This window comes from Idiotropiscis lumnitzeri, chromosome 6 (assembly GCF_059441095.1).
Source record: "Idiotropiscis lumnitzeri isolate Australia: NSW breed Sydney's pygmy pipehorse chromosome 6, RoL_Ilum_1.0, whole genome shotgun sequence".
NCBI lineage: Eukaryota > Metazoa > Chordata > Actinopteri > Syngnathiformes > Syngnathidae > Idiotropiscis > Idiotropiscis lumnitzeri.
Genome location: NC_142396.1, coordinates 23,015,874 through 23,041,583, shown reverse-complemented (window position 1 = coordinate 23,041,583; position 25,710 = coordinate 23,015,874). Strand labels below are relative to the sequence as shown.

At 42.3% G+C, this 25,710-nt stretch overlaps 1 protein-coding gene across 5 annotated transcripts in view; it reads right to left on the bottom strand.

Moving 5' to 3' along the window:
- Positions 1 to 25,710, bottom strand: part of znf276 (zinc finger protein 276) — a 64,924-nt gene that overhangs the window by 16,556 nt on the left and 22,658 nt on the right. For 2 of the 5 annotated variants that reach the window (XM_088297911.1, XM_088297909.1), the window contains exons 6-7: positions 21,014 to 21,095; positions 6,941 to 8,131 (exon numbers count right to left, since the gene is read on the bottom strand). In XM_088297911.1, the coding sequence (XP_088154037.1) occupies positions 7,078 to 8,131; positions 21,014 to 21,095 (1,136 nt within the window). In that variant the 3' untranslated portion in view covers positions 6,941 to 7,077. Of the gene's footprint in view, positions 1 to 1,280; positions 1,399 to 2,213; positions 2,290 to 6,940; positions 8,132 to 12,160; positions 12,552 to 12,683; positions 12,795 to 21,013; positions 21,096 to 25,710 lie in introns of those variants that run through there. The other 3 variants (XM_088297912.1, XM_088297913.1, XM_088297914.1) reach the window with 3 other exon arrangements.

Here is a 25,710-nt window from a genome sequence, read left to right as displayed (position 1 = left end):
TAAACGCAAGGCCCAAACATCCTCCACACTTACCTCGAGATTGTTCTTCATCTTTTCTCCTTTTCTTTTGTTTTTCTGCACTTAATCAGTCTTTTTGACATTTTGTTGGTGCCCTTGTTTACACACAGTTGCACGTTGTCTCGCAGACTAATTATTGCAAAGTGAGATGTAGCGTCATTCATTGGTTTGCCATAAATGGTGCACATGTTGTGCGTGCGCATTAGTGAGACGATGTGTCGGCAATGGGTTGCCAGATCGGGGCCCTTTGGTAAAGTCGGGCCCCCCTTTGGTAAAATCGGGGCCCTACGCGGCTGCGTACCATGCCCTGCTGGAGACACGAGACCACCTTTTTTTATTTTTCTGGTCTTTCAATTTTCCATTTTTTCATCTCCAACTTTTCTTGACACCTCCTGCCTTCACAACTTGGTCAGCTCGACTGCGAGGCTCGAATCAGGATGACCTCACAGCTCACCCATTCCAAGGGCATTCAGTGACTGCAAATTACCAGTGTACCAAACCATATTGTTGCTTAGAATTGCTACAATAAGGGGTGAAGTTAGTCATGGAGCCACATCTCTAACTTAAGAAAGGTGACACAATCATGACTAAGATCATCCATTTTTAATTGCTTCGATTAGTTATCTTTCATTTCACCTTATTATAGTCTCGTTCCTTCCTTGTTAGCCTTTCCACCATAGTTAGTTTTCTTATGCCGTATTCTTCCCAATTGCCATGTTGTTTTAAAGAATAAATGTTCACCTCATAAAACTGCATTGTGTTCTGTGTGTGTGCATGAATGAAAGTTCTTAACCTCCAAGATTAAAAAATGAACTCAAACTCTTTAAATGTAGCAGTCTCCTAACTGATGAATGATTCTCACGGTTTTGTCGTCCGTCACACTTGTTAATTCCTAAAAACATACAGTGTTTATATGTTTTAATTTGTGTTATAATTTCCTGCTAAATTATATTATATCATATGGAAAACGCTTTGTTACAGCTCCAGCTGTTGTGAAATGCGCTATATAAATAAAATTGTATTGTATTGTAATTTTTACGCATTTTAAATTGAATAAAAAAAACTGCATGGTGCCCCTAGTAGTGGCTAAGCATATTGCAAGCAGTAAAAATTCAACCTGGAATAATTAATGACATAAACCTGACGATACTCGCGACAAGTTCGTAAAAAGGGTAGTTCACTGTAAATCTAAACACTTGCTGTGAACTACTCTATCGTGTGTTGAAGGTAGACGAGGCTTTTATTGATGAAACCAAAGATACCTGTGTGGATCAGCTTTACATGTCGTTGCAAGTAGCGGTCAATGGTGAAGATCTTGCTGCATCCAGGATGGGGACAGGGCCGCTCCCTGACCTCTTCATGATGCTCTTTGATATGCTTCTAGAGAAAAACACCAAGGTGAAAAAGACTTCCTTGAATACAAACGACAGAATAATTTATGAGCATTCAATGCATCAAACAGCTATAAATAATAAGGGTTTTCTAACACGGTGTGTCATTACTGATAGTGACTGTTACATCCAAAGAAACAAAGAATATGCATGTTTGTGTTTGATTTGCATTTTTATGAATGAAGTTTGGCAAAAAAAATCCTTGCACTTGTCTACTGTAATTCATATATATATATATATATATATATATATATATATATATATATATATACATATATATTTATGTTCTTCTGTTATCTACTGTAAATGTGTTTTAATTTGTGTTCTAATTTCCCTGTAATTTAAATTACACCATATGGAACCGCTTTGTTACAGCTCCAGCTGTTGTGAAATGCGCTATATAAATAGTTGTATTGTAATGTATATACAGATAGATAGATAGATAGATATTTAGATAGATAGATGGATAGTTCGATAGATATATGCAGTCTAGATGGATGGATGGATAGATAGATAGAGACAGATATATAGATACATATACATACATATATAGAGAGAGAAAGCGCAAGAGAGAGAGAGAGAGAGTGAGAGCCAGAGAGAGGAAGAGAGAGAGAAATCGGTTTCGTGTTGGAGGATCACATCTGTTCCACAGCAACTTGTTAAATTCATTCACAATAATTACTATTTCCTATTTGAAATGTGTGAAGAACTTGTAGTTAAACAATGATGATGTTTTTCTTTTATGGTTGTAAGCATCAGTATAGAACTATAGTTCAGTCACAGAGAACTAGTCAGGGATCTGACCTTTAAACCATCAGGAGCTCTATAGACAGCAGTGCACCCCTGATACACACACTTGTAGATGTTGGGCAGCTCCTCCCTGCATACAGAACACAAAAAAGTTGTTTCATTTTGAACCAATATCATTCTAAAAAAACAGACTGTTATTTGCTATTACACCTCTTCTTTCCTTTCGGCTTTTCCCTTCAGGGTTCGCCACAGCCAATCAGTTGCCTCCATGTAACCCTGTCCTCTGCATCCTCTGCTCTCACCCCATCTACTTTCATGTCCTCTTTAACTATGTCCATAAACCTCCTCTTTGGTCCTCCTCTAGACCTCTTGGCTGGGACTTGGAAACTCAGCATCCTTTCGGCCAATATACTCACTATCTCTTCTCTGGACATGTCCAAACCATCTCAGTCTGGCCTCTCTGACTTTATCTCTAAAGCATCGAACACGTGCTGTCCCTCTGATGAACTCATTCTTGATCCTATCCAACTCGGTCACTCCCAAAGAGAATCAGAATCTTCATCTCTGCCACGTCCAGCTCTGGTTTCTGTCTTTTCCTCAGTGGTACTGTCTCCAAACCAGACAACATCGCTGGTCCCACCACAGTTCTTTAAATCTTCCCTTTCATTTTAGCTGAAACTCTTCTATCACACATCACAGCTGACCCTTTTCTCTATTTCCATATCAGTAATTGTAAGATTCATATCTGTAATTATTTCCCTGTGAGTACGAATCAGATTTGTGAGGGTTTGAATTTTTAAATTTTTTTGTGAGTGCAAATCAAAATTGTGAGGGTGAAATGTTTTGTGAATACAACTCTCGTTTCTATGACTACGAATCTTCACTACACACGAATTGCCAGCTGAGGATATAAATCTCGTTGTGAGAGGACGAATCTGCACAACATGCAAATTAGGATGACGTCACGCAGGCTACAGGCAGGTCCCAAGGGAAGCCAGTCGAGGTGAGGGAGCCAAGATGGCGACGTGAGCGGTTGTTGGTCTAGGACAGGGATCCTCAATCCTGTTCCTCGAGGCCCGGCGTCCTGCCTCTTTTCCGTCTGTCTCTGCTGCAACACATCTGATTCAAATGATCAGCTAATCAACAAGGTATGCAGAAGCTGGATAACAATCCTGATCATTTGAATCAGGTGTGTTGCAGCTGGGAGAGATGGAAAACAAGCAGGACACCGGCCCTCGAGGAACAGGGTTGAAGACCCCTGGTCTGGGAGCTGCTTTCTGAATCTAATATAAACTTAGTGGAACATTGTTACTCCGTTTGTTTGTTTTATGTCAACGAGTATTAAATGCTCCTTTTAAGTGCTAGACGGCACAAAGAGTAACTGGTCTTCAACGCAGTTTTTTTGTTTTTTTTGCGCGTTACCTCGAAGTGCTGATTCGGGCTAAGCTAACGACACTGTTGGCTTCATCAACAATATGGAGCAGAAGTCTGCTTCTGAGAATGCTCTCATGGATGATGCGCACGACTACTGTCTGCAAAACCAACCTATTCTCACTGTTGCGGATGCTGACTTTCCTCACTTGCATGTTTCGCCTTCAAAGCCGCCAGCTTTGAAGAAAAGTAAGCTGCCTCACACATCTGAAGGAGAGAATGTCAACATTGTGCAACAGATATCGCTGATGTTTAACACCATATTTGATGCGTTGGAGACAAATGTTACGAAAATGACGAAGGACATTACTATAAAAATAGAGGACCTCAAGAAAACAGTTGACTTTGCCTGTGCTGAAATACGAGAAGTACAAGTAGAAGTGAAACATGTTGAGGGCCGGGTTGCAATGGCAGAGAAGAAAATGACCATGACGGAGCAGCAGCTGGCTTAAATTGAAAACTACTCACACCGTTGGAATTTGCGTCTCTATGGAGCACCGGAGAAGAAAAACGTTCGTGAAGAGGTGATTTTGGTCTGCCAGGCTGTTCTACCCAGAGAGAAAGATAAATTCCCTGATGTCATCGACACTGTGCATCAATTGGGACACCAGAATAATGACAAATCCAGGGATCATTCTCCAATTCACGTCGCGAATATACAGAGATGCCGTGAGCAAAGAAATCTACTTTTCTCCAAAACAACAACATGCTGGCAGGTGATAGGTATTGAACTCTCACTTTTTTTTTTTTTTTTTTGCAGTTTGTTGAAGCGGGTTTCTTTTCCAGGTGTGTTAAAAAATTACATTTGAAATTTGATAAGGATTGCTAGTCCAATAATTAGGAAAAGAAACAGAGGATGAAGGGAAAAAGATTTCTACCACATTTTAATTTTTTTTTTATATTTCAAATTGAATAGTTGCTGACGAAACGATTGACATAAAATAATATACTTGTTCTTTAATGTTGTGTTCCACTATGTTACTTAAAACAAACGTTAAAATGTTGAAGCCCCTAGTCGCTGGGCTATTGTGCTTACACCTTATTACCTAAGCCTATATTTGTCTGTATGTTGTTCCCCTTTTAAGAGAGTCAAGATTCCAGAAGGAATAGCATCCATGGCAAACTCCTTTGGAGTAACAGGCACTTTTAATCTGTTAAGAAATTCTGTATAATTCAAAAGAAAACCTTCATGATTAAGCAGTTGACTGACCATAATTATTTTATGACTAAACCAATTCTGAAAAAATAATGATCTATTCTTATGTAGGATATAGTGGTTATTCCAGATAAAGCATTTATGGGGGAAAAATATGTTTATACACTAAAGACCAAGCTAAAAGCATTTGTTTGTGGAAATTGGATAAAGATAAAGCCACATAAAAGTACAAAGTTAATAGAATAGAATAGAATAGAATAGAAATCCCTTTATTGTCATTGTACTCAAGTGTGCAACGAGATTCGAGGGCTCCCCTCTCCAGTGCAATACAACAATAATACAGACAAATATATAAATTAGATAAATAAAGAAGACAGTGCAATGGAATTCAGTACTGAATAGGGCATATAGAAACACATCACTATGCTGTTTTGCGAGGTTAGGGTGGTCTCGTGTGTGTGTGAGAGTTCAGTATGGAGATGGCTCTCGGAAAGAAACTGTTTCTCAGTCTATTGGTCCTTGATTTGATGCATCTGTAGCGCCTGCCAGAGGGCAACAGGTCGAACAGGAGTGAGTTTGGGTGGGTATTGTCATTGACGATGTTGAGAGCCCTTCTGAGGCACCGGGCGGTGTAGATGTCCGACAGTGGGGGGAGAGGGCAGCCAATAATCCTTTGCGCTGTTTTGACTGTCCTCTGGAGCCTCACTCTGTCCGCCTCAGTGCAGCCGCTGTACCAGGTGGAGACACAGTACGTCAGCAGGCTCTCGATGGACGAGTGGTAGAAGGCCAGCAGCAGCTTCCTGTCCAGGTTGAATTTCCTGAGGACTCTCAGGAAGTGCAGACGTTGGCGGACCTTCTTTACCACTGCTGTGGTGTTGTGACTCCAAGAAAGGTCATCGGAGATCTGTACTCCCAGGAACTTGAACGTGTGGACCCTCTCCACACACACGCCTTCGATGCAGAGGGGGGGCGGCAGCGTCTTGTTTCTCCTGAAGTCGACGACAATCTCCTTTGTTTTAGCAGAGTTAAGGTGCAGTCTGTTGTCCTTGCACCAAGTTGTCAGTCTCTTTACCTCCTCTCTGTAGGCTGTCTCGTCACCTTCCGAGATCAGACCGACCACTGTCGTGTCGTCAGCAAACTTGATGATGGTGTTGTTGCCGTGGGCCGGGCTGCAGTCGTAGGTGTAGAGGGCGTACAGGAGAGGGCTCAGCACGCATCCTTGGGGGGAACCGGTGCTCAGCATGAGGGTGGAGGACGTGTAGGGGCCGAGCAACACAGTCTGGGGTCTGTTGGTCAGAAAGTCCTTAATCCAGACGCGTGTGAGGGCAGGGAGGCCGAGAGTGTCCAGTTTGGCGACGAGGATGTCTGGGATGATCGTGTTGAATGCCGAGCTGTAGTCCACAAAGAGCATCCTTGCATAGCTCTGCTGTCGTTCCAGGTGGCCCAGCACAACATGCAGAGCAGTGTCGATGGCGTCCTCAGTGGATCTGTTAGCCCGGTATGCAAACTGGTAGGGGTCCAGAGTGGGAGGAAGGCAGTCCCTGATGTGCTGGAGAACCAGCCTCTCGAAGCACTTCATAATGACTGGTGTGAGAGCAACAGGACGGTAGTCATTCAGGTGGACGGCTGGTGACTTTTTGGGGACAGGAATAATGGTGGAAGTTTTCAAGCAGGAGGGGATGACTGCCTGAGCCAGGGAGCGGTTGAAGATCCTGCAGAAAACATGTGACAGTTGGTGGGCACATGCTCTGAGGACCTTGCCTGGTATTCCGTCGGGTCCAGTAGCTTTCCTGGGGTTGACCGCCAGGAGCGCGCGCCTCACATCGTGTTCCTCTACGATGAGTGGGGGGGAGTTGGAGCTTGAAGTGCGGGGGTGTGACGGTTGGGGCGAGTCAAAGCGAGCGAAGAAGCAGTTAAGCTCCTCTGCCAGCGATGCACTCGGGTCTACAGAGGTCGTGCTGCTGCCACGGAAGTTGGTGATGCTCCGTAGACCCTGCCACACTTCCCGTGGCCTGTTACTGGCAAGGTGGGCCTCCAGCCTCCCCTTGTAGGTTGCCTTGGCTAGCTTGATGCCTTTGCTCAGGTCAGCACGAGCCACCCTGTACTGGGCTTTGTCGCCTGACCTGAAGGCAGCGTCACGGGCCTTGAGGAGAGAGCGAACCCTGCTGGACATCCAGGGCTTCGCATTTGGGAAGGTCCGTATAGTCTTATGTTGGGACACAGTTTCCATGCAGAACTTGATGTAGTCCAGTACACAATGCGTGTAGACATCAAGGTCCTGATGATCAAAGAGGTCCCAGTTTGTGTCATGAAAGCAGTCCTGTAATTCACTCATGGCGTCGTGGTAGGCCTGAATCTGCGCCTGAGAGGGGTGTACGCAGGTGCGAGCTGCAAGGACAGGTGGTCTGACTGGCCGAGAGGGGCGAGTGGGAGGGCTCTGTATGCGTGCTTGATGTTCGAGTACACATGGTCGAGAGTGTTGTCTCCCCTCGTTGGGCACTTGACATGCTGGTGAAACTCTGGGAGTACAGTCTTTAAATTGGCCTTATTAAAGTCTCCCGCTACTACGTGAACGCCATCAGGGTGGGCCCGCTGATGTTTATTGATGACGCACGCGAGTAGCGAGAGCGCCGTGCTAGTGCTAGCGTCGGGAGGGATGTAGACAGCTGTGACAATCACTACCGTTAGCTCCCTCGGGAGAAAATAAGGCCGGCATTTAACGGACATGAACTCGATGTCGGGGGAAGAGTGCTTCTCGACGATCGTGCTATCGCCGCACCAGTTCTCATGCACGTAAACACAGAGCCCCCCGCCCCTCCTCTTACCGGTGTCCCTCGTCCGATCCGCGCGATGTAGCGAGCGCCCGGCCAGCTGGATGCTAGCGTCGGGGACGTCTGCGTGCAGCCAGGTTTCCGTGACGACGATCACACTGCTATCGCGCACATAGCGGTTTCCCAGGATTTGTAATCCCAGGTCGTCGATTTTGTGGACCACGGATCTGGCGTTGGTGAGGTGCAGACTCGGTAGTGGCTGCCTATGGGGCTGCCGTCGCAGCCGTTGCAAGACACCGGACCTGCAGCCTCGCTTCTGCTTCCTCTCTCTGCGTCGCCTGCGCCGCCTCCCGGCCCCGATGACCAGCCACGGTGAGCCGGGCAGCCTCGCCAGTTCGTTCGGAATTTTGCGATCATAGCAAAATTCCTCTGTGATGGTTATTTCGCATCGATATCCAATGTTCACGATGTCCTGGCGGGTATATCGATGTTGTGCCTCAGTTGATGCCAATAAGAGCAAGCAAACACTAATAAAAAGTAAAAAGGAGCACTGTGAGGGGGAGCTGTTAGCCGCTGCGTCCATGCGCGCCGCCATCTTGTATACACCAGACCTCCTATTTGATCAAATACATAATTAGGAAGCAAGTTCCAAAAACTGTTATATCCAATTAATTTCAAATGTATTATTTAGGGTAGTAAAGTCAAGTTCCATCCACCAGTTTCACAAGTATTCATTACAAGAGACCTTTTCACATAATGAGCTTTGTTTCGCCATTAGAAGTCAAAAAAGCATTTTATCAATATTCTTGCAAATGTTTTTGTGTACAAACAAAGAGATTGCAGCATATGTCAGACGTGACAGTCCTTCCGCTTTTGTTAGCAACGTACGGCCTTTTAAAGAAAGATCCCCAACTAACCATTGGTTAAGCTTTACTTTAGTTTTATTAATGATTGGATCAAAGTTCTCTGTGCATCTCAAACCCTCATTTTTCATTATGATAATCCCTAGATAGATAGCCTTCTCTTTAATTGGTATGTTATATACAGAAGTCTCTTTACAATCACAAATAGGAAATAGTTTACAAATGTTTAAATTCAGGTGAAGACCAGAAGCAGCTGGGAAGAGTTCTACTGTTTTAATGACAACCGAGACTTGGCTGGAATTCTTTAGGAATAAGGTAGTGTCCTGCGCAAACTGACTAATTAAGATTTCTCTGCCTGTTATAGATATCCCTTGAAGAGCACTTTTCTTTATATGACAGGTGAGTTGTGTACACAAAATAAAAAGATATGGCAAGGCCGGACAGCCTTGATGTATTCCACGATTTTAGGTGAATCTAGGGGAGGTACCATTTCTTAGTCTGATGGAACTGTTACCATTGGTGTACATAGTTTTGATAGTTTTCCAGAAAAAATTACCAAATCCAATTTTTTCCATGCAGCGAAAAATGAACTCATGTTCCACTGTGTCAAACGCCTTATAAAAGTCCAGAAACAAAAGGTAATTGTTATCAGAGCTGAGGAAAGAATCAACGATAAGATCTAGAATGAGTCTAATATTGCTCGAAATATGCCTTTTACTCATGAAACCAGATTGAACCTCATCAATAATTGGGTCTAATACACCCTTGACCCTGCTAGCTATTATGGAAGCGAAGACTTTATAATCGTTATTCAATAAAGAAATGGGCCTCCAGTTATCAATGAAATTATGATCTTTTTTTGGTTTTGGTACCAAAGTAATCAATCCCTGTGTCAGTGAAGGTGGAAGACCACTTTTCTCCATGCTCTCTAAAAAGACTTTAAGCAAAAAAAGAGCTAAATCTTTACCAAAAGCTTTATAAAACTCACCCGTGAGGCCATCAACCCCAGGAGATTTATCAATTTTTAAATGTTCAATCGCAAAAACAACTTCGTCTAAATTAATATTCCTATCACAGAAGTCTTTATCACACGTAGTTATCTGTGTGACATTGTCAAGAGGATTTAAAAAGATTGTCGTCGACCGTTCACAATACTTGGACCTATACAGATTCCTATAAAATTTAGAGCAAAAATTGGCAATGCATTTTGGGTAATCAGTTACAACGCCATCAATATTTAGTTGCTCAATAAGATATATTTTTCCATGATGCCATTCTAAGTTAAAAAAATATGCTGTGTTTTGTTCGCTTTCCTCAATCCATTTTTCCTTGACCTCACAAATGTTCCTTTAGTTTTGTTAATATAAATCTCGTTTAATTTAGCCTGTTTTGAATTTAACATTCGTCTGTCTTCATTAGTCATGCTATCAGGGCCTTTCAATGACAAGGTTATTATTGGTGAAATTATCCTTTCTTCCTTCTAATCTGCGATTTTGGCTAAGACACTACCATATTTCCTGAAGCATTGACAAGCCTCAAATTTGAGTAATTCCCATTTGCTACAAAAACTATTTTCATCTTTCGCTCTGTTCTAATATTTCCTAATAAGGTTTTCAATATCAGTTTGAACTATTTTATGATGTAACAGAGAACTATTGAGCTTCCAGTAAGCACTTCAACATATCTTAGTATTCTTAGAGTGCAAAGGTATGGAAAGTAAGACAGCATTATGGTCTGTTTAAGGTGTTGTAATGAAACTGAAATTGGATTCAAGGTAATATTTTGAGAAACAAGCCAAAAGTCGATACGAGACCGCCTAGTGGCATTTCTATTACTCAAGGTAAACTCTTTCAAGTTTGGGTTATTTTTCCTCCATATTTCAATCAGATTAAATGTCTGCATAAATACCTTCAATGTATTATTTACTGAATACTGATCACGGGGAGGCCAACAGTCCATATTTTGGTCCAATATCATATTAAAACCTCCTATTATTAGACCACAATTTGGAAATTTAATGAGAAGACGATGAAGATGGTTTTCTAACACATCAAAAAGGTTATCATTCTCATATTTTGAATAATACCCATATACGTTAATAATTCTCATGTTGATGTTTCCTGTGTTGATTACTTGTAAAAAAAAATGGACAGCTTTATCAGATACAGAATGTAAAACACGACCAGAGAATAAATGTTTCGACATAGCAACCCCAAGCAGAGTATTCAGACCCATGTGCCAACCATAAGTGATTACCGCACTGAGCTTTCCATAACTGTATATCGTTAGAAATTGAGTGTGACTCTTGAATAAAACAAAAATTAATCCTGTGCTGTTTAGCAAACAAAAAGACTGCTTTACGCTTTACAATCTTCCTTAACCCCCTGGCATTGAGAATAATAATAGACAAAGATGTATTAATAACAACATACAGACAAATATAGGCTTAGGTTGGGTGTTACCCTGGGAAACATGCTTTTTTTCCGCCGTAGTACGGCTGAACGATGTACAGTGAAACCCCGCTACTTCGCGGTTCACCTTTCGCGGGTTCAGTGCTTCGCGGGTCTAAAAAATATTCGGGGGCATTGTAGTTTCGCCGAGCGGCACAAGGGGGCGCTGAAGCGGTTAGACGGCCGGCGTGCGCCGAAGAGGAGAGTGGACGAAGAAGAGCAGGTTTCCCCGGACACGATTGGTGGCGACGTTTTGCGCGGTTCGGACCGTATCAGAGCTCCGGCCGGCGTGCGTGGCAGTTAAACCGTAGATGAGCACCTTCCCCGGGCACGGGCGGTGCCAAACGGCCCCTAAGTTTAACCGAATGGTAGCTGCCGAGGAGGAGGGCATGCTCGCGTCACAGTAAGCCGAAGAGGAGCACCTTCCCCGGGCACGGGCGGAGCGCGAGGCTGTCAGTTATGAATGAATAAATAAATAAATGAAGAATGCCACCTTTCATTTCACTGTCATGATCCGTGCCTGTCATGCGCGTGTGTTTTTGTTTTTTCAGCTGTGTGGGCGTTCCTCCAGCGATAGTCTCGCGCCATGCCGTCAGCTGCTGCGAGACGCGCTGATTACACTGACTATATTGTGATTATAATAAATATTGTAACGTTGTATAATAAATCAGGCCAATTTGTCCATCAGCGAACGCTTTTATTATTAAGCCAAAAACGGCTGCTGTTGGCCGCAACCACGCCGATCAGAGAGAGAGAGCAACACAACGTTCACTCCCCTGCTGCCTTCACAGCCTCCACAGAAAAGAGGAAAACACAGAACCCTTGAACCATTTACAAAGTCGCTACACTATCTTTGTATCACCACCTTTTTTCCCCGTGTTTGCGTTTGGAGAGTCCTGTTCAATCCTCCAGCTCTGCTGGAGGATCATAACATTCACAGGGCACACCGGACGGCGTACCAGCAGGTAAAAGTCGAAGTAATTAAATGAATACAAAAAGAAGTAATTGAATAAATACAAAAATAATGGCTGGGGAATAAAAACACAAGTTTTAATAATAATTTGTTTGTTTTTTTGTTATAACATGAATTTCACTCTCTCTCTCTCTACCCATATATATATATATATATATATATATATATATATATATATATATATATATATATATATATTTTATTTTTTTTTTTAAGCATTTTTGAAGGTGTGCCGCTACTTCGCACCTATATATATATTTTTATATATATATATATATATATATATAGGTGCGAAGTATATATATACAGTGTTTTTTTTGTTTTGTTTTTTTTTTAAGGTGCGACGCTACTTCGCGGATTTTCAGTTTTCGCGGGTGGTCTCGGTCCCCATTAACCGCGATAACCGGGGGTTCACTGTATATATATATATAGGGCGGCACGGTGGCCGACTGGTTAGCACGATGGCCTCACAGTGAGAGACAGCATCGGGCGTGGGTTCGATCCCGGCTCCGGCCATCCTGTGTGGAGTTTGCATGTTCTCCCCGTGCTTGCGTGGGTTTCCTCCGGGTACTCCGGTTTCCTCCCACATTCCAAAAACATGCATGGCAGGCCGATTGAACACTCTAAATGAGTGTGAGCGCGGATGGCTGTTTGTCTCTGTGTGCCCTGCAATTGGCTGGCAACCAGTTCAGGGTGTCCCCCGCCTACTGCCCGAAGATAGCTGGGATAGGCTCCAGCACCCCCGACCCTAGTGAGGAGAAGCAGTACAGATGATGGATGGATGGATGGATATATATATATATATATATATATATATATGTACATACACGTCTGTGTCTGTGGGTGTATTTAAGACATTGTTAAGACAGGATGCGTTTACCCTTTAGGCTTGAGCTTGTTCTTCCAGCCAGGTTTAGGTCCAGGCTTCTTTTTTACTTTCTGGTCTTCTGAGGTATTTTGAATTTGTCGTTGCTTTTTGGGCCCAGTTGCTCTGCAAAGAAGAATTGGATTTACCTCTTGAGATTTACCTCCAGTCAATTTGCAGGAACAAACATCACATCCTCTGAGATGAGATTTCTGCCCAATTACAATCGGTTTTAATAGAGTATTGATTAAGCAATTCAGAATGTCTGATTCCCTTGCTGTTTTCGTTATATTGCAGCCCCCTAGGTTCCATCCAACGAAACCTTGGAATTTCCTTTCATTGCTATGCAGATGACAGTCTGATCTATGTCCCGCTGAACTAGGACGCTTTCTCCTTGAGACCACTTTTGTCCGGCCTTGAAGAAATCAATATCTGGATGACACTTAACTTCCTGAATTTCTTCTTGTTTTTTTTTTATTTAGTTTTTATAATTGAAAAGCCTGTTACATATTCAATTATAAAAGAAAAAAAAGAGTTACAATTTCTTATTGCTTTTCTATTTTGTGCAAAAAAAAAGAGCTAAAAGAAAAAAAAAAACAGGCTAACAATCGGAGGAGCAGAGGAACCTTTCACATCGCTATAGTTCTACAAAGAAAAGAAACTACATGTTTAAATTAAACAAAGTCACTTCGTATAGGCTTGACATATTTGGTCCACTCGGACCATGTTAAGTAGAATACGTCCAGTATTAGCTTGAGAGCGAAGGAAATCTTCTCCATAGTGAAAATCTCCTTAACCATACATCAATCCAGTCATCCATTGTCGGTCTCTAAGGTTTAAGCCACTTTTTTGTCAATGCCTTTTTGCATGTCGTCTGTAAAGTATAAAGAAGTTTATTTTCCTTATTGTTCATGTGTTGTAGATCCATTTTACCTAAATACATCGCTTTTAAAGGACAAGGCAAGAACAATGTGAAGTACATTTTGCAAATGATAACGAATGCCCAACCAATATTCTTGTATTACAACACATTCCCAAATTACGTGGAAATGGTGGGTTCCACCCTCTCCACATCTCCAGCATGTATTGCATGTTCCCTGGTATTTCTTTTGGGCAGGTGTTACAAAAAATCTCATTGTGTTCTTCCTGCAAAATTCACGCCAAGTGCTTGACCCAGTCGTAGTCCATTGTATTTGACATATATATTCCCACTCCACTACTGTAATATTAATCCCCCCTTCTCTTCCCCAATTTCTCCTAAATGTTTGTAAGAATCACCTGTCAGCTTGTTTTTTAATGTTCTTATTAAAATGGTGTCTGATCTGTAAATATCTGAAGAAATCATCAGAGTTCAACCTATGTTTGTTTTAACTAGTGCTGTCAAGTGATGATTTTTTTTTAACTAATTAATCACCAAAAAAAATTCCATGATTAATCACGATTAATCACATTTTTCAACTACTAGTTTTTGCGAAGCTTGTTACAGATATTTACTTGAATAATATCTTGGAATTGATGCAAAATCACCAAATATGAAGTATATTTAATTCAAAGACGGTTCTAAGAGCTTTCATTACAGGCATTTTTCTTCAAAATATTTGCCCACAAGCGCCACACTCCAGCAGTGTTGGTTTGCAAGGCCCAGTGGTAACCAGTGTTTTGTTCTGAGACTAAAGATGTACAGCTAATATGGCGCAATATTTGCAAAGGATGCAAATTATTTTTTTAAGTAAATCAAACTGAGTTAATTGAGTTAAAATATTTAACCGAGTAAAACATTTTTGGATTAATCAAGAGTTAATGCTTTAATTTAGAAAGCACTAGTTTAACGTTTAAAATGATTGAAGTGTCCCCTCGCGGACAAGTGAGTTGTAGTCTGTTAGTCCTTTTGAGATCCAAAGTTTAAATCGATTATCATACTTGTTGGGGAAAAACTCAGAGTCGTAGGCACACCATCGATATATTTTTGCGTCTTCCTCTAATTTGGACAGTTTGATGCTTTCATTCATGGCTTCAATCATCATACCGGATTGTTTTTCTTTAAAAGTATTCTCCTGTTGTAGTTTAGTGTCAAACATTAATGCTTTCAATGGAATTTTCATAATCGTTTTCTCCTCTAGATCTTTCCATCTTGCTGTGTATGTCGGAGAGCACATGCACACAAGTGGTCTCAACTGGGCGGTAAGTGAAGCCCTTACTTTCCCAACAGCACTTAGCACTTGGAAACAGTAATCCATGCATTTGTTACATCTAGGATAGATTACTGTAATGCACTTTACTTTGGAGTCAGCCAGCCGTCGCTCAAGTGCCTCCAACCGGTCCAAAATGCTGCAGCTCGTCTTTTAACTGGAGCTCGGAAGACGGATGACATAACCCCAATCTTGGCCTCTCTTCACTGGCTCCCAGTGCACTTTAGAGTTCGCTTTAAGATACTTCTGTACTTCAAAGGTTTAAATGGCCTAGCCCCAGCGTACGACTCTGAGCTCCTTCACCCCCACGCACCTACCCGCTGCCTTAGGTCTGTGGACTAAATGCTGCTGGAGGTGCCAAGAACTAAGCGCAGCCTCAGGGGGGATCGTGCCTTTTCTGTTGCCGGTCCTTCCCTATGGATGAGCTCCCATTATAATTATAGGCAATCTCCCTCTTTGTCCATTTTTAAAACCTGTTGGAAGACACATTTTTATTATTTAGCTATCGACTCAACATTGACTGTCACTGGTCTGCTGTTCTTCTGGTATCTATTGTAAATGGGTTTATGTGTTTTAATTTGTGTTCTAATTACCTGCTAATGTATATGACAGCATACGGAAAGCGCTTTGTTACAGCTCTAGCTGTTGTGAAATGCGCTCTGTAAATAAAATTGTATTGTATTCCATTGTATTGTATTTTGCAACTGATGCCCCGCCCCCGTCATATAGTATTTTGAAAACTAAAGATTTTTGTCCCAGTGTTGTCACAGGTCTTAAGATGGTACTGCTGAAGTTTAAAGGCAATCCTCTAGGATCAGGGTGCAAAAGAATCTAAATGTGCAAAAATGGGCCAAAATTGGACATTCATAAATTCATAACTCACTTTCTGTTAATTTTAGACGATGGCTGTAAGGGACTTTTTTTGTACGTCTTGGGTCCTACATGTGCCTCTAAATGTTTGTAAGCCAAGGTCAAACGGGCCGGGATTGGATTTTATTTTGCCACTCTAGGTGGCACTACAGAGCCGTTTTGTTTGTGTCGTTTATGAAGACGTTAAAATATAAACATTTTCACAAGGTCCGATGAGCGAGCAAAGTTTGGTGAGTTTTCATGCATGTATAGCGTGTAAAAAATGCGGTCAAAGGATCGCAAAAATAATAATAACTAGAGCTGCGAGCAGCTATAAAGGGCCCAGGTTAGGGTACTGTCACGGTGGGATACTGCAGTGCTTCTCAATGATTTGCCACCCCACCACCAATTTGTTTCTTTCTCTGTATATTGATGTTAGATTGTCAATAAAATATCCTTTAACAAAGCTTCTTGGCCCCATACATCAGGCCCAGAGTCCGTTGCTCAGTGCCGATGGGCAAACACTCCTAGATGACAAGACATCCATCTTGAGCCGTTGGTCTGAGCATTTCCAGGCACTCTTCAGTGCTGATCGAGCTGTCCAAGACTCAGTGTTACTCCGGATCAAACAACTGCCAGTCAAAGAGGAACTGGACGAACCGCCTTATATGCAAAAACTTACAAAAGCCATAGAACTGTTGAAGAGTGGCAAGGCAGTCGGAGCTTTTATTTGTACATATAGCAACATCATATTTAAGCTTTTTATATGTATATTTCTACCGGCAGTCGGAGTTGATGGAATTCCACCTGAGTTCTGGAAAAGTGGAGGCCAAGCGCTACACAGCAAGCTCCACGAACTCCTTGTCTGTTGTTGGGAGCAGGGCAAACTGCCAAGAGACAGCAATCATCATTACCCTATACAAGAACAAGGGGGAAAAGTCTGACTGCTCAAACTCACGGGGGGTCACTCTGCTCGCCAGTGCAAGAAAAATCTTTGCTCGAGTGCTCCTGAACAGGCTAGTACCTATCACAGAAGACCACCTCCCAGAAACCCAGTGTGGCTTCAGAGCAAACCGGGGTACCACAGACATGGTTTTCGTCCTCCGACAGCTCCAAGAAAAGTGTCAGGAGCAGAACAAAAGTCTGTTTATAACGTTTATTGACTTAACCAAGGCGTTTGACACGGTGTGCAGAAAGGGTCTGTGGCTAATCATGGAGCGCCTCGGCTGCCTCCTAAAGTTCCTCAGTATGGTCATTCAGCTGCATGAAGACCAACATGGCCAAGTTAGGTTAAACATCGTTAACGGCGTGAAACAGTGTTGCGTCCTAGCGCCTACCCTGTTCAGCATCTTCTTCAGTGTGATGCTCATGCAAGCCATGGAAGACCTTGACGATGATGATGCTGTCTACATCCGCTATCGTCTCGACGGCAGTCTTTTCAACATCAGGAGACTGCAGGCCCACACAAAGACTCATAAGCAGCTATTTTGAGACCTTTTCTTTGCCGACGACGCTGCCCTCGTTGCACATACTGAAAGAGCCTTGCAGTGCCTGACATCCTGCTTTGCAGAAGCGGCCCAGCTCTTCGGACTCTATGTCAGCTTGAAAAAGATGGAAGTCCTTCACCAGCCTGCACCTCGAGAAGAGTATCATCCGCCTTGCATCACCATTGGCGAGACTGTGCTGAAGACCGTTCAGCAGTTCACCGACCTGGGGTGTATAATCACATCAGACGCCAAGATTGATAAGAAAGTAGGCAACAGGCTGGCCACTTCAAACAGCACCTTTGGCAGACTGTACAAGAGAGTGGAAAAACAAGCATCTGAAGAAGAGCACTAAGATCAGCGTGTACAGAGCCGTTCTACTCACCACCCTACTGTACGGCTCTGAGTCATGGGTAACGTACCGACACCACCTGGAACTCCTGGAGCGTTTCCATCAATGCTGTCTCCGCATTATCCTCAACATTCACTGGAGCGACTACGTCACAAATGTTGAGGTCCTTGAACAAGCAGAGATCACCAATATTGACGCCATGCTGCTGAAGTCACAGCTATGCTGGGCAGGACATGTCTCCAGAATGGACGACAATCGCCTACCCAAGATAGCCCTGTATGGCGAGCATTGCACTGGCCATCGTGACAGAGGGGGACCAAAGAAGCGTTACAAAGACTCTCTGAAGAAGTCCCTCAACACCTGCCACATTGACCATTGCCAGTGGTCTACTCTTGCTGCTGACCGCGACATCTGGCGCCACATCATCCATCAGGCGGCCTCCTCCTTCGAGGATTGCCGCAAGAACAACCTGAGGGATAAACGCCACAAGAGGAAAAATCGTGAAGCTACAGCATTCGTACCTGACGTGACATTTGACTGCAGCCGCACCTGCCTATCTCACATTGGCCTCGTCAGCCACGAGCGTGCCTGCAGTCAACGTAGGAAACTTCCTTCATGAAATCTTCGTTTGCGAAGCCAAGCCAGAGAGAGACAACAATATTGGAAAGCTTAAAGTAAATTTGTAAATGTGTTCAGGCCTGAACTACTATCAAATGTGAGAAATCTTTACGAGAAATTATTGTGTGGTTCAAGTTACAGCAGCCTTTGTCGTCAAAGCCTCGTCAAACTTTGAAGTCAATTCAAAATGGCCAACTTCCTGTGCAATTTATTATATGGCTCCACTTTTTTGTAGGTCCCTGCCGTGTACGCACACCATCAAATTTTTGAAGAATGTAGAAAATGTACATCCAAGGCTGCTTCTTTGAAAATGACTCGGGCGCGCTAGAGAGAATTTTTTTTTTTTAAAGAGTGCAAAAGAAACTAAATGAAAGGGAAGATATATAGATCTGTGGTGAGACCAGCGATGTTGTTTGGTCTGGAGACAGTGCCACTGAGGAAAAGACAGGAGGCAGAGATGGATGTGGCAGAGATGAAGATGTTGAGGTTCTCTTTGGGAGTGACCAAGTTGGATAGGATCAGGAATGAGTACATCAGAGGGACAGCACATGTTAGAGGCTTTGGAGATAAAGTCAGAAAGGCCAGACTGAGATGGTTTGGACATGCCCAGAGAAGAGATGGTGAGTATTATTGGCAGAAGGTTGCTGAGTTTCCAAATGCCAGGCAAGAGGTCTAGAGGAAGACCAAAGAGCATGTAGTTAAAGAGGAGATGAAAGTAGTTGGGGTGAGAGAAGAGGATGCAGAGAACAGGGTTAGATGAAGACAACTGATTCGCTGTCGCGACCCCTGAAGGGAAAAGCTTAAAGGAAAAGAAGGTGCACGAGAAATTGATAAAATACAATTTTGCCACGCCTAATATGTGTAAAAAGTTTTGTGAGATTTTGTGCACGTTCAGACCATCAAAATAAACTGTGTTCTTTTATTGGCGAACTGTGCATTGCCACGCCCACATCTTTTTTTTGCTTTACAATCAATATAGAAAAAAGTCCAAATAGTATAAATAAATAAACCAACCAATTAACAAATCTAATATTAACTAGTAAACAAAACTATTTTAGTGACAATTTAAAAAAGCTTCTGGGAATCAGAAGAAACTTTGGAAGGTGCTGATGATGTACTTTGCCGAAGTGCAAAATCATCAGTTGTCCCTGGCGCCATAATGCAGATTAAATCAAATAATGTGATTAAGGAAGATAATTTACCAGACAATTTTAACTGATTTTTGCCTCTGTTGGAAAAAAATCTATCTATAAACAAATTTGCGCAATAGGAGTCCCAAATTACAAGTATCAAAACAACCAATTATCCCAACTCATTGTTATTTTAAATGTACTTGTAAAATGGAAGTAACTAATATAAACAAGATGGAATGCTCACACACACCTGGTGATGATGGTATTTGCAGTAAGATTCTTAAAACCATTGTGAATGTGATAGCTGAGCCACTTGCAAATATAATACATTTATCTCTTCAGTTTGGCATTATTCCAAAGCAAACAATTGTGTCAAAAATAATACCAGTATATAAGTCTGGGGACGTGAATCATTGAGACTGGCAGGCTACTTAAAAAAAAAACTACTAAATATACTGGCTTCTTCACAGTATGGCTTCAGGAAACATAGCTGCACATGTATGGCCATTTTAGGTTTGCTTGAGAAAGTAAATTATGCTTTGAGAGGGCAGAAATTGGTATTGGCATTTTTCTTGATCTCTCAAAGGCATTTGATAAAATCGATCATTCTCTTTTACTTGGGAAGTTGGATCATTACGGTGTCAGTGGTATAGCACTACAGTGGTTCAGGGACTAACTTCATGATATGCTGCAATATGTAAATGAAAATGGAGAAAATTCACGTCTAGAAAACACAACTTTTGGAGTTCCCCAGGGATCCATCTTTTTGTTTATTGTGTATATTAATGATTTTGTTTTTTGTTAACAGGATATTCATAAAATTATTTTTGCAGATTGCGCAAATTTGTTCGTATCGCATAAAAATATTGATCAGCTTGACATACTCTTAAATGTGCAGTTAGCAAAGGTAAATACTTGGTTCAAATATAAAAAAAAATATGCTTAAATATTACCAAAACAAATAAAATGTTTTCAACAGGAACAAATAAATACAGTGCTCGTGACTTGAACATAACTATATATGGTAGAGTTATGGTTAACTCATTCAATCCATAACTCATTCAATCCGAAGACCTATCTATAGGTCTGAGCCTTTTTTTGTTGTTTTTTGGGGGGTTTTGTATGCAGTAGGCTCTGACTCAGCCTGTGACTGAGAACCAGCCTTGTTTGCATTGTAAATCATGTAAAAATTGACCAGGAGGTGGCTGTGGTGTAATAGATCCACCAGGATCATGCTGCAGGAGGAGATTTTAGTGGGGGAGGAGTTTTGCTGGAGTGTGAAAGAAGAGTTATGGAAGAGTATGTAAAATGGAGTAACAGGAGCTATGGAAAATCAAAAGAATTTGAGTAATGTGTGTGGGGGGAAAAATAAATAAAAAGCTTCCTATTAGCATGACAAAGGGGATTGAGTTGCTTTAGTTGAAAGGATGATACTTCCTCCTTGTGAAAGCAAGGAGCAATCAAAAGGGCTGTGCGTGCCTCTCACAGGCCACTCGGGGCACGGATCGCTTCTCCGCAGTTTTCCTGGAGCAAAGTCAACGAATACAAGCAGGATTTGGAATCAGATTTGTCAGAAGAATATCTGATGTGAGTTAAAGGAGCAGAGAATCATAACTGGAGCCACCAAAAGGAGGAGGTCAGTGCTTTAATTTATGCTTTTTCAATCCAATGTATATTGCAAATATAAATATTGATACAAGTGAGGGAAAATGTAACATACCTGACATATAGATCACTATCAGCTTGCTTGTCCTCTTGCTGCCCCTGAGTAGGAGAAGCTGCATCCCCTGGCTCTGCAAATTCTACAGACAAAGTCACCATCAATGTACTTAAGAAATGCAAATTGATACAGAGAAGATTCACAAAGACAATAAGAGGGGAAAAGTAGAGGTTCATTGAGCATTGCTGGCTTAATTTCTTTTGGAATATCAAGTGTTATTATTTGAGATCCTACACTTTCAGTGTTCGAGAGAGCAGACAATGCACATATCCAGTCTAATACTGCAGCGAATAGCATTCATAGGACTCCAGATTTAAAAGATGCACTTCCTGTTTTTTCAAGCTGAACTCAGAAATTTCACTTTGAACTCACACATGCAACGATGGCGAGATACTTTTCAACAGAATAGGTACGGCAAACTATTTTGGCAGATGACAATTATTCCACTGACTCCTCTTTCATTACGTCTGAGGAAGACTCTGATCAGGATTTTTCCCCTCAAAACGGGACGGACTCTGATGAGGAAGAGGAAGATCAGTCTGAGGAGGAAATTTAAATCGTGCCGGAGGAAGAGGAAGGACGCATCTTGTGGCCATCAAAGAACAGAAATTTTTCTGGTCTCCAACCCACGGACTTGCAGGACAAGTTGTTTTCCCTCCAACCCTCACACCCAGGCCAACCTTATATGCCATAGCCAGGATCAGCAGCCCAGAGACTGCATCAAGATGGGACGTACAGGATTTGCAGAGACAATGTCGCACTACAAATTCTCGCCCTGCGCTTTGATGACAAGCTACGCAGGCCAGAGCGTCATCATGCGTCCGAAAATGTCCCCAATCCAGGAACTGTGGAGCAAATGCAGCATACTTCCACAAAAAATGTTCAACCTTGGCAGTGATATTTGTATTGATGAGCAGCTTGATTTTTTTATGTCAAATGAAATGTTCCAATTTGATTTATAAATATGTATACATCTATATATACATAGCATAGTTAGTTTTTCTATTAGCATAATTCTGCTGTGATGGTCTGTAGAGGGCGTAACAAATATTTATATTAATATATATTTATTTATGGATTGGTTTGATCACCCTAAACATTTTGAGTGGTTGCACGTAAAAAAATATTTAGAAATTACTTAGTTATCACACCTCAAAGGCTGAGCCATTTTATGGTCATTGACTGTGTGTAGGGGTATTTCTGCTAAAACTGCCATTGTCAAAAAGGGGAAAGTCCAAAACAATTCTTTTGTATAACTTGTTGACTAATTCAATGGTCGAATTATGTCCAATTTTAATTTATATACATATATATATATATATATACATATATATATATATATATATATATATATATATATATATATATATATATATATATGGATTGGTTTGATCACCCTAAACATTTTGAGTGGTTGGTATCACACCTCAAAGGCAGAGCCATTTTATGGTAATTTACTGCGTTTAGGGGTATTTTTACTAAAACTGCCATTGTCAAAAAACGGGACAGTCCCCAAAAACTGTTTTGTCATGACTTATTGACTTATTCAATGATCTAATTATGTCATATGATAGATTTACATTTTAATTTGTTTTATATGTACAGACAAAGCATAGTTAGTTTTGCTATTAGCATAATACTGGTGTTATGGTCCATAGAGGTGTTGTGTTCAAATTAGCTGCTAATTTATATGATGGCATATGGAAATCGCTTTGTTACAGCTCCAGCTGTGGTGAAATCCATCCATCATCTGTACCACTTTTCCTCACTAGGGTCGCGGGGGGGTGCTGGAGCCTATCCCAGCTATCTTCGGGCGGTAGGCGGGGGACACACTGATCCGGTTGCCAGCCAATTGCAGGGCACACAGAGACGAGCAAGCATTCAAGCTCACACTCATACGTAGGGGCAATTTAGAGTGTTCAATCGAACTGCCATGCAAGTTTTTGGAATGTGGGAGGAAACCGGAGTACCCGGAGGAAACCCACGCAGGCACGGGGAGAACATGCAAACTCCACACAGGAAGGCTGGAGCCAGGATCGAACCTACGACCGCTGCTGTCTCTCACTGTGAGGCCATTGTGCTAACCAGTCGGACCACCATGCCGCCCCTGTTGTGAAATGCGCTTTATCAATAAAATTGTATTGCATTGTATTGTATTGTATTGTATTGTATTGTATTGTATTGTATTGTACTGGACTAAATGTCTTGGACAATATGATTTCCAATCTTGTGACAGTTTACTTTGATGTCTTCTTTTCCTGTGCTGCTGTTAAAGTCTTCCGTTCCAGAGTGCCGTTGCCTGATTTACAACCCTCTCACTGCTGATCCATTCTCAGATGCCTTTAGCCCCTTTTGCACAGCAGGAACATTTAAAGGAACTTTTCGATGTACCCATGTAAACTGAGACGGCCTTATGTTTCCACCAAAAACATTTAACCCGGTATATCGTTTACCCGGGGCCATTTGGTGGCCCAGATGTGAACCAGGGCCAAAAGATTGTACCAGGACTGTGCTGCCCAACACTGATTGGTCAATCAAACTTGGGGGTGTGTTGTTAGCGCTGCCATCAGCTACCGTTTACTGCTATCTAGTGTGCAGTAGCTCTGCTCGCACGTCCAATATTTTAAAAATGAAGGAAAAGCGATTGAATAGCCTATCTAGACGGGTGGATATGCTCTTCTGAGCATTTTCAGGGGACAAAGCCCAACTTTGAATAAGCGACGAGGAGAGATTAGTACGTACCAGCTTATTACTACTAAGCAAGACAAGTTTAACATCATTTGCACGGCAAAACAAGTCAATGTGCCTACAATGAAGCATTGCATTTAGTGATGATGATCATTTCCCCTCAGGGCTTTTCAGAGTGCATGTTAGGTGACCCTGCTGGTTAAAGTCTGAGACCACTGTGCTCAGAATTGACTGTGACAAATTAATTCTGTCAATAAATCTTTTGGGGATGGTTTGAGACAGTAAGTAGTTAGAACAGACCAGTATGTGTAACAAGTGAATGGAGGTCGTGGGATAGTGAAGGGGTGTGTGTGCGTGTGTGTGGGAGCACGTGAGAGTGAATTTCTCTCCCATGTGCCTCGGATTGTGGCCTGATGAGCACCTGACGAGCCCGATTGGCCAAGGAGGGATGAGCTGAGTGCATCAGGACGGTGCCACTGAAGGATCGGGAGATTCTCGCTACGCTGAACGATGCCTGCACAACTCGCTCCACGCAGAGGACGCCCGCCACGCACGACGCTCGCCAGAGAACGCCCGCCCCGCACGGAAGCCAGACGCCGCAGTCAACGGGACGAGACGTCCAGTGATTGTATACAACACTCCCAACACTTTCAAAAGAAACTACCTATTTGCACCGGATCCAGAGAGGTGATCCCCGCTACGTGGACAGATAACTATTGCCCCCAATCCCATGACGAGGACTCTGACAGTTGGGCAGCAGGAGGGCGCTACGTAGGTTTTACTATTTTTAGTGTAGAGGTTGTTCATTTATCGTGTAGTTTTCATCTCTCGAGGGTTTTTTTTTTTATATTAAAAGTAGGTCAGAGGGCGGCTTCCCACAGCTCGGGTGGTGGTTTTAGTTGTTTTTAGTCTGTCACCTCTCACTGAGTGCAGTGGTGTTATCTTTCGTATGAGTTTGACGTGCTTTTAATTCTTTTTTTAGTGTGGAGTGCAGTGTCCCTTAGATCAGTGGCAGAATCACGTGGCCATTCCTTCTTTTTAAGGGAAGTCCAATCCCACCTGACCTGTTAGCCCTGCGACCACATAACTGACTTCCCCTCTTTTATCGTTTGTTTTTTTAGTGCAGCCTGTTAAATAAAACCGTGTTTTATTAAAAAAAAAAAAAAAACATCCTCGTCGTCTTGCTGTGTCCCAAGGGTACAACCAAACTAACCTGCCTCGGTTTTACACATATGCACGTGCATGAGAAAGCTGGAAAAAAGGGCACCTGTCCACGATGTTGTAGTCTGTCTTATCATGTTATTGCAAGCAAGAAACATCACAGGTTTAGACAACAAACTGCAAAAAAAAAAAAAAAGCACTGCCCAAAGCTCACCACTCATATCTCTCTAACGAGCCATCTGATTGGCTGAGGCTGATAGGCTCCCAGAATGCATTGCAACTTTTTGTGTTATTTTTATTTCTTTTTGGGATATGAATGGCATGAGAGATGCATGTTTTGTGTAAATTGTATTTCTTTATTTCATTGTTTGCTTGTATGGTGTTCAGTGATAGTTTTGGTTTTGATTTAAAACCATGACTCTAAGGAGTATGGTGATGTGTGACATCCCTACCCTGACATTATTGGTTTGCTTGGTTGTCACGTGAGCTCCTATAGCATCAGTGGTACTGCCATTTACAAAGCTTCCTTTTTCTAGGTTAGGGCCAGCATGCGCAAGCTGGCATGCGCAAGCTGGCATGCGCAAACTGGCATACAGAAATAGCACCCACAACTGATGCTGCGCCCTTTGATACAGCGAGTGCGTCATTTGGCCGTGAAAATACGGTTAAGGCAGTGTCCAAATTAACATGCTGCGGCCTCCGAAGGCCAGTTCGTGGTTAGATCCTCCAAAGCCTAAGAAGGCTCCTCTTCATGTAGCCTCAATGGACCACATAACCCGTGGTGAATTTGGACAGGCTCAACAGCTATGTACAAATTAATAGGCTGCGTCTTTCGATGTCCAATATGG